The sequence below is a fragment of the Zea mays genome, chromosome 5 (genome assembly GCF_902167145.1).
Source record: "Zea mays cultivar B73 chromosome 5, Zm-B73-REFERENCE-NAM-5.0, whole genome shotgun sequence".
Classification (NCBI taxonomy): Eukaryota; Viridiplantae; Streptophyta; class Magnoliopsida; order Poales; family Poaceae; genus Zea; species Zea mays.
This window is the reverse complement of record NC_050100.1, coordinates 45249325-45258742: the sequence shown is the minus strand read 5'-3', so window position 1 is coordinate 45258742 and position 9418 is coordinate 45249325. Positions and strand designations below refer to the sequence as shown.

The 9418-nt window shown below is 51.4% G+C and overlaps 1 protein-coding gene across 1 annotated transcript; it reads right to left on the bottom strand.

Annotated features, from left to right (window-relative positions):
* Window positions 1–7691: 7691 nt before the first annotated feature.
* Window positions 7692–9350, bottom strand: LOC100304398 (uncharacterized). The gene has a single exon (NM_001165834.1). The coding sequence runs from the start codon at window positions 9238–9240 to the stop codon at window positions 8002–8004; it is 1239 nt and encodes a 412-aa protein (NP_001159306.1). The 5' UTR covers window positions 9241–9350; the 3' UTR covers window positions 7692–8001.
* Window positions 9351–9418: the final 68 nt, after the last annotated feature.

Below are 9418 nucleotides of genomic sequence, written 5' to 3'. Positions count from 1 at the left end.
TCTGTAATAATGCTTAATTCAGTGTCTTAGTCTTAGTCAGTTTTAGTTAGAGTTAGTTTGCTTATCATATGGTTTAATGCTTGTCGTGATGAACTTGTAATCAAGTTGGATCTTTGTAATGATTGTCATCAAGGTGTGGGCATCCCCTGCAACTTGGTGTAGTTATTAATAAAGTCAGTTGTTTAGTGGGACAACCTATTTATTCCCACTTTCCTCTTTATCTAAGAAGCTGTGTTGGCTATGTTGAGAGTCAGTGAAGGTGATCAATTGTTCAGTGCTATGAAGATTTCCATATATCTTTTCTTATGCTGAAAGACTGCAGAGTCAGATCTGATATGTGTGTGCTTTCTATAGATGTCTGAGAACAGATGCCGAGGTACAAGGTGTGCTCAGCAGGAGCAGCAGGCACCCCAGGAGGAGGCAGCTCAGCAGCAGTTGCCACCGCCACCCCCGATGACCATTGAGCAGATGTTCCTAATGCAGACCCAAGCAGTCCAAGCGATTGGTCAGACCTTAGCAGCAATGCAGCAGGTGTAACAGCAGTCACCCCCACCTCAACCCCAAGTGCAAGTTCATATGCCACAGGTGCCCAGAGACAAGCAGGCAGAATTCATGAGGGGCCACCCCCTGTCTTTGCCCATTCTGTTGATCCCATGGACGCCGAAGATTGGCTGCGTACCGTGGAGCGTGAGTTGCACACTGCTCAGTGCAACGATCGTGAGAAGGTTCTGTATGGTCCTCGTCTGCTAAGGGGAGCAACACAATCTTGGTGGGAGTCTTACCTCGCCACCCATGCCGACCCTGAAGCCATCACCTGGGAGGAGTTCAGGGACAACTTCTGTCGTTACCATGTGTCCGAAGGACTGATGATAGTAAGGAAAGAGAAGTTTCTAGCTTTGAAGCAAGGCCCCCTGTCTATAAGTGATTACAGGGACAAGTTCCTACAACTGTCACGTTATGCACCAGAAGATGTTAATACAGATGCTAAAAGGCAGTATCATTTTCTGAGAGGTTTTGACCCCCTTCACTACCAGCTAATGAACCACACTTTCCCTACCTTCTAGCATTTGATCGACAGAGAAATCATGACTGAAAGGAAGCACCGGGAAATGGAGGATAGGAAACACAAGATTGGTGGATCTCAGGCCAGGAGTAGCAGTCGTTCCCGCTACTCAGATAACTCACCCCAGTAATTCAAGGAAGGATACCCTCAAAGCCACCAACATCAGTGTCAGCACCACCAGCAGTACTAGAGGTAGTTTCCTCAGCAGCAGCAGCAGTACTGTCAGAGCAACCAGCAGGGAGGAAATCAGTACTAGCGTCAGAACAACTAGGCAGCTCGCCTTCCTGCCCCAGCAACTAACCAGAACAACCAAGCAGCTCCAGCACAAGTAAGAGGCCGCACATGCTTCTATTGTGGGGAACAAAACCACTGGGCGAAGCACTGCCCAAAGAAGGAAACTCAGCAGTCGCTAGCAGTCAACCCTTCAGCAAGACAAGGAGCACCACAACATCCACTAGGAGGCCATGGTCAGGCCTACAACCGTGGAAAGGTGAACCACCTGGAGGCCGAAGCAATTCAGGATGCTCAGGATGTGGCAGTAGGTATGTTTCTAGTCGAATCCCATCCAGCGAAAGTATTATTTGATACTGGTGCCACACATTCTTTTGTTTCTACATCATGGGTAGAAGCACATAACATCCCCATAGAACCAATGATTCCACCTTTAAGAGTTAATTCAATTGAGGGAAAAGTTCAGTCCGATAGGATGTGTCTGAATCTAAGGATTGAAATAAGGGGGATAGACTTCCCCGCTAACCTAGTAGTAATGGGTACTCAAGGGTTAGATGTCATCCTAGGGATGAATTGGCTACATAGAAACAAAGCCACCATCAGTTGTGATAAGAGGACAGTCAAGTTGGTGTCCCCATCCAGAAAGGAAGTAGTAACTGAACTGTACTTGCCTGAACTAGAAGAAGGAGCATGTCACTATTTGTTGATAGATGACAAGGAGGCCACCCTAATTGAGGATATTAGAACTGTGTCGGAATTCCTCGACGTGTTTGCTGAGGAGTTCCCAGGCATGCCACCTGAAAGGATAGTTGAATTTGTCATAGAGCTTATCCTAGGCACTGCCCCTATTTTCAAGAGGGCCTATCGAGTGTCCAGACAAGAATTGGTGGAACTCAAGAGGTAGATTGATGAGTTGTTAGAGAAAGGCTACATCAGACCAAGTACCTTGCCTTGGGCAGCCCTAGTGTTATTTGTGGAGAAGAAGGATGGTTCAAAGAGGATGTGCATTGATTACAGATCCTTGAATGAAGTCACTGTTAAGAACAAGTACCCCCTGCCAAGAATTGAAGATCTATTCGATCAGTTGAGAGTAGCCAGTGTGTTCTCGAAGATAGATTTGAGGTTAGGTTACCATCAACTCAAAATCCGACTTTCGGATATACCGAAGACAACATTTATCACCAAGTATGGGTTGTATGAGTTCACTGTCATGTCATTCGGTCTGACGAATGCGCCAACTTATTTCATGTACTTGATGAACAGTGTGTTCTTGGATTACCTCGACCAGTTCGTAGTGGTGTTCATTGATGATATCCTTGTATATTCCCAGAATGAGCAAGAGCATGAAGAGCACTTGAGGAAAGTACTACAAAGGCTATGAGATTGTCAGTTGTATGCCAAGCTTAGCAAGTGCGAGTTCTGGATCAGCGAATTTCTGTTCTTCGGTCATATTATAAACCGAGATGGACTAGCTGTGGATCCAAAGAAGGTAGCAGCGATTCTGGACTGGAAAGCACCGAAAGATGTCCGAGGAATCAAGAGTTTCAATGGAATGGCCGGTTACTATTGACGTTTCATTAAGGGTTTCTCCAAGATTGCTAGGCCAATGACAGCCTTGCTGGCAAAGAAGGTTGAGTTCAAGTGGACCCCAGTGTGCCAAGAATCCTTTGAGATGTTGAAGAAGAAGTTGACAACAGCGCCGGTATTGATTCTGCCAGATGTTCACAAGCCATTCTCAATATATTGTGATGCTTCGTACATCGGTCTGGGATGTGTATTGATGGAGGAAGGGCAAGTAGTGGCATACTCGTCTCGCTAGTTCATCAGGTTAGTTTATTGGTAATAATTAATTACAACGAAGCCCTAGACTTTGCAGAACCAACCTTATGTTATCCGAAAATAGTGTCCGCGGTCCATCAGGTTAGTTTATTGGTATTAATTAATTCAAAAATGATTTCTTATATAATAATAATAATTCTAAAACCTTGTTTAATTCATAAGTAATTCATTTTAATTCCTTTTTGATCCATTCTAGTTGCATTAATTTTGTATTAATATTGTTTATCACTTGGTAACTCTGTTTTATCATGAAACCTAGACTAAAATTATACAGTTAGTTTATTCTATATCAAACCCATAGAAACTTCGAAAAATCAGAACTCACTAACCATAACTCCGAATTTAGTGGTTCTCGAGCCTACGGTCTCATTGCGATGTGTAAAATATTATTATGCAGTATGTTCTCATGTTTGGTGTCATGTTGATTTCTCCTGTACCATGTTTGTTTGTATTATTGCGAGTAAACGGGCAAGTGACTGAGGACCCAGAGGCTCAGCAGGTGGAAAATACTGAGCAGGAGCTCATTGAAGGCAAGTTGTGCCCTTGATCACTTCTATTTACCTAACAATGTTCATGTTAATCATTATGATCTGCATAGGTTAATTTTGATGGGACCCAATAGGTCACCCCAGTTTGGCTATCTTTATACCTTGTTTACCATTGAACTTTTGGGTAGTATTTGCTATTACTTTACGTGGTTTTGGTTGTTAAGATACACATTATTCATGATCATGCTTTTATTATCAATTTGTTATTTACTGTCCATGACAAGATCATTATGTTAATTGGAACATGGAGTGACCACCCAGGAAAACAGCGCTACCACAAGGGTGGTATGTGATGCCCTTGGCTGACTAATTAGAAAAGCTAGTGGAGGACTACCTTACCCGAAAGGGGCAATGGCAGTAGGAGAGTGGTCGGTATAGGGAGGTTCTCGGATTGATTTTGTTGCAATGGCTTTTTAGACGGGGGATTCCTATGTTGCGCTCCTTAGAAACTGTAGCAGGTTTTCTGAAGCTAGTGGAACTTTGTAAATGCCTCGTAGTGTTACCCTGTCTCGCTTCCTTGGTAGAGGTGTATGGGATTCATGACCCCGTGGCAGATGTGTAACATGACTTGTGGGTAAAGATGCGCAACATCTGCAGAGTGTAAAACTGGTATATCAGCCGTGCTCACGGTCATGAGCGGCTCGGACCCTCACATGAGTAACTTATGGAATTAAATTTAACTGATCATTTGTATCGCATTGTGGTTTATTATTAATTTTGATATATTATTACTCTGGTTTGGTGTATACTTACATTTAGTAACTGCTAATAAAATTTGACCAACTTATTAAAAGCAATGCTCAGCTTTAGCCATTTTTTGTTGATCAGCCTTACAATTCACATGAACTCCCACCTTTGGTGAGTTCATGCACATTATTCCCTATAACTTATTGAGCTATGATCTTTTGTGAGCTCACCCTTGCGATATATAACCCCTCATAGGTGAAGAGCAGGTAGTTCAGAAGTAGGTCTACAACGAGGAGTACGAGTTGATCTAGGTGGCGTCTCCCAGTCAGCTTGATAGCGCCAAGGAATAATTATTAGTTTGTTTTATTGTTATCATTTATTTTTTGTAATATACTTCCGCTATGTAATAATATTTGTAACATTTATTTCTATACACTTGGTCATTATATGTGTTGTTCTTCCTTGACGCACATATGAGACGCACCCGGCTTTACCCCTTAAATCCGGGTGTGACATGACATCAACATATGTGTGTAAAATAGATCTTGGCACACATATGCTATGCATTCGGTTTTGCCCCTAAAATCGGGTGTGACACTTTGCCGAGTGCAACGCTCGACAAAGAGGTACTTTGCCGAGTGTCAAGGTCATAGCACTCGGCAAAGAAGGCACACATAGACACTGGTAAAGCCTCTTTACTGAGTGATGTGGCCTTGGCACTCGGCAAAGAAGCAAGTCCTAGTGCACTCGATAAAGGAACTGACAAAAGGGACTCGTGGGTGATCCCTTTGCCGAGTGCTAGTTAGTCTGGCACTCGGCAAAGAGGTAGCCTTTGTCGAGTGCCACCTAATACGCTCGACAACGAAACTGGTAAAGAGCCCACGAGGAGCTTCTTTGTCGAGTGTCAGTATAACAGACACTCAGCAAAGAGGGAGCCTTTGACGACTGTCACTCGGTGGGCACTCAGCACAGGCTCCGTCGTCGTCACCTGATGCCATGACGACGACTTTTTTTGCCGAGTACCGAATGACATTCGGCAAAGTCTTTGTCGAGTACTCGATAAAAAATACTCGACAAATAAGCTGTTGCCGATATACAATTTGCTGATCCTTGTCTTTGTCGACTGTTTTTAGGCTATACCGAATCGATAAAGAAGCAGTTTTCGATAGTGACTGTTTGCTTGCATCCATCCTTCCCTCGAGAACTGATAAAAGAATAGAATATAGTAGGAGGTGAACACAGCAGCAACATGGGAATTGGGAAGAGCAGCGGGCAGGCCAGTACAGCCTGTCCATGTCCATGTCCCTCCGCTACCGTCCAACCTAGCGTTCAATAAAAAACAGGTCACAGGTCTCTGGCTGCAAAGCCCCTGTCCCCCACGACATAACATAATTGCGCTTACGACAAAGGATTATTAGCAAGGGGCACCACTACTAGTGATTAATTAATCTATTGTGAATAACGAGACTTTTTTTTGTGTTTAACCATCGGCGCGAGAGAGACCCCATCCCCATCTGACCGCCGGCCGGCCAGCCGAATGAAGTAGACGAGCAGCGTGCGTACACTGCAGGTGCTGGGTGGTGGCAGTGCAGGGAAAGGCGAGCGCTCCATTGGCACGGCCTCTGATGGATCTCTGAGCTCAGCTGCTGAGCTAGCGCTCTCTCTCTCTCTTCTCTGTGTCTTTTCTCCTCCTCCATCAGACTTCAGGCATCACTCGCAGGTGCCGTGCCGTTGGTTTTGATGGCGGCTCAGCTTTTCTTCAGGCCATGATGGTGGGGTAGGGCCACCCTTTTCACACTTTGGTGGCTGTCAGTCATCACTACTATAGTACGTGATGTGCATTTCCATCAGCCGCCGTCTTTCTTTCCCGCCCGTGGCTCGTGGCGTGGCTGAGAGTGAGACTGCTTATCTCCTCTGAGATGGAGTACTGTACGTACGTCCGGTATGGCCGTTTCTTCCGTTCCCTGGGCTGAACCGCTGCGCTGTCATCCCTCGCTCATCGATCTCTCTCTTCTGGAGTTCTGGTAAACGCAGCTCCATAATCCGTGGTGCCCCATGGATGTTTGCCTTGCCACCGTTAGCCAGCGAGCGCATCACTTTGGCCATTGCAAACCCCCAGCGCCCGACGCACTGGAGTGGAATTCCACCCCGTTTTCCATGATCCATGGAGGACCATGGCCGGTGATGCATGCTCCATCGTGCTCCTGCAGTCCTACACTGTACAGATAGATCTGCTCATCTGTGGCGTGCCGTGCCATCAATGTGCTGCACTGCTTCGTCGACCTACGCCCATGAACGAGCGACGCACAGCTGCACCACACTACCACGCCACAGTGCCACACTCATGGCACCCTCTGCGCCCGGAGGAGGAGCCCCCCCCCCCCCCCCCCCCCCCCCCCCCCCCCGGTGGCCCGGTCCATGCATGCAATGCACGCACGCTCTGATGAGCTCTCATTAATACGCTGCAACTGCTGCACCTGCACGCAGGGAAGGAGACGACGAGAGAACCGCCGGGCTGGGCCGGGCCGGGACCGGACCGTCAGCTCAGCAAGCGGCCAACGGTAGTATCGGATCAGGATCAGTTCCACGCGCCAACAAAGTGCAAGACGCTGGCAGTGGCAGGCGGTGCAGCGCTGTGGGGGGTGAAAAGCTGCGCGCCGTGTCACAGACTCACAGTCAGGCCGCAGTGCCGCGCCCCGGCGTCGGCGTGGGGCGTGGCGTCCACATGTGCCGCGCCGCGCCCCGCAGCTTGCTGAGGGGTCCCCGCGGCGCGGCTCGACGCACGCCGGCACCGCGACGAGCAGGTGACATGGGACGCCCGCCCACGCCGGCCGTGGCGGCAACGATCGCGGTGAGTGACGCCTGTGCCTTTGCCCTTTGCCGTGAGTAAAAAAAAGCTGGACACCATCACCATGCCGCCTGGCCGCTGCGCGAATATTTAGAGGCGAGCACATGCGGCACAGAGCCCGGATCCAGAGCAGAGCAGAGCAGAGCAGTGAGCAGATCAAGCCGGAGCGCCGCGGGTTGGGGGACCGGTCTGACCAGACCGCCCGCCCCGGTTTGGTTTTGGTTTTTCATTGCGCATTTGCATGCCACTGCCCGGGCTCTGCCCTATCCCATGAATGAACCGGCACCCACTGCCCCAGAAATGATGCCATCGTTTTGTTTTGTTTGCATCGCTTTGCAGTTGCATCCTGTTCAAACTTCGATCCAGGAAATGGAACAGTAGCCGATCTGAACAAATTCCCGTTACGCCAAGTTCAGACCATAGTAGTACATAACACTAGCTTAGATCTGTAACATGCAAGCAGGTCGCACTGTTTCAGAAGATTTACCACCATTTTCAATTCGCATTCAACCAAATCAGAAGAGCGGTAGTAGTACAAAACTCGAATTTACAGTCGAGTGAAAATGAAGCAGAAAAAAAAAGAAAAAAACAGTCAATCGATTAGACAACCACCCCATCGCCGCCGTCGTCTCCAAAGAAAGAAACAAAATCAGTTAAACCAACGAGCAGCCAAAGCTATCCTCTCATCATGATTCATGACGGTCGATGGCAACAGCCGTTCTGCATGCAAACGAGACAAACACGAGGTCGCGGGCTGCCCGGTCAAGTCAAACGGGGTCGTCAAATCAGCCGGAGGATCTCGCCAGCTCGCCACTCCACCCTTGCGCCGCCTTCCGCCCCAGCGACGACCTGCACCTCGCGGCCAACGCCGCCGAGGCGGCGTCCTTGGCCGCGCCGGAGTCCTTCTTGTCCTTGAAGAAGCCGAACACGGGGCCCGAGCACACGGGCACGTTCAGCACCACGGGCGCCACGCGGACGCCGGACGAGTAGGAACGGTCCACCGTCCGGGACCGCGACTTGGACGCCGCGTGGAAGCTGCAGGGTGAGCTGGAGCTGCGTTCCAGCCCCTGGAACACGATCTTGCCCGACGAGTTCATGCGCGGGGAGTCCACGGAGAGGCAGCGCGGCGGCGGCGGCGGCGAGGGCCGGCGTCGCGCGGGGCTGCGCCCGGCGCGGGTGGAGGACGAGGTGGGGTGGCGGTGGTGGGAGTTGGAGTGGGAGGAGCGGACCAGGCGGATGCGAGGCGGGTGGGGGTCGGCGGCGGAGTCGAGCGAGAGGCGGGGCACGTCGTCGTGGTCGTGCCCGGAGGAGGACGACGACGAGGAAAGCGAGAAGCGGGAGGACGCCAGCGACAGCGACCCCTCCGAGTCGGAGCTGTCGCGGAGGAGCGGCGCCGACGCGTGGTCCGACGCCGCGGCGCCCGATGCGCGCCCGGCGTTCCGCTGGAGTAGGAGCTTGAGCGACCTTGCCGCCGCGGAGTTCGTCGCCCTCGCCGCGGATGCCGGGGTCTTGGCCGCCGCGGGCGACGCCGACGCCGAGGCCTTGGTGCTCGGGCTCCGCGCGGCCGACGCTCTCCTGAGCCCGAGCAGCTCGCGCCAGCGGCTGGAGCAGCTGGGCGCCTTGGGCGAGAACGCGTAGGGGTCTGTGCCGTCAGCCGCCGCGGCGCGGAGAGGCTTGATCGGCTCCGTGCTGGTCGCCGGCATTGCCTCCTCTGGCTGCGCCGGGGGTGGCGCGGCGGCCTCCGGATCCGGCAGAGTCGCCGCCTTTCTCAGCGGTAGCAGCTTGCCGTCGGCGAACAGCTCGTCGGCGGGGAGCATGGTGGCGGAGCTGCCGAGGCTGAACTCGAAGTCAATGAAGTCCTTGGAGATCGCGGGCTCCGGCGTGGCCACTGCCATGGCGACGGGATCCACCAGGTCGGCGGGCGCGTCGCGGCTGATTGACACGCGCGGGCTGAGCCTCCCGTAAGGCACCGGCACGGCGGCTGGCGTGGCGACGGGGAGGTTACTGGCGACGGCGGAGGCCATGGACCGTGGCGGGTACGCGCATCAAAGTCGGAGCCTTGCGCACTACGCAGTGTGACGTGTGTGTGAGTGGCACTCTTGCTGGAGCTGCCGGTACGGGCGGTAGCTAATCCAGTGGCGGGCGGTGGGCGGGGAGCCGGGAGCGATGTGAGACGGGGTAACGGTGGTAAAGCCGCGTATA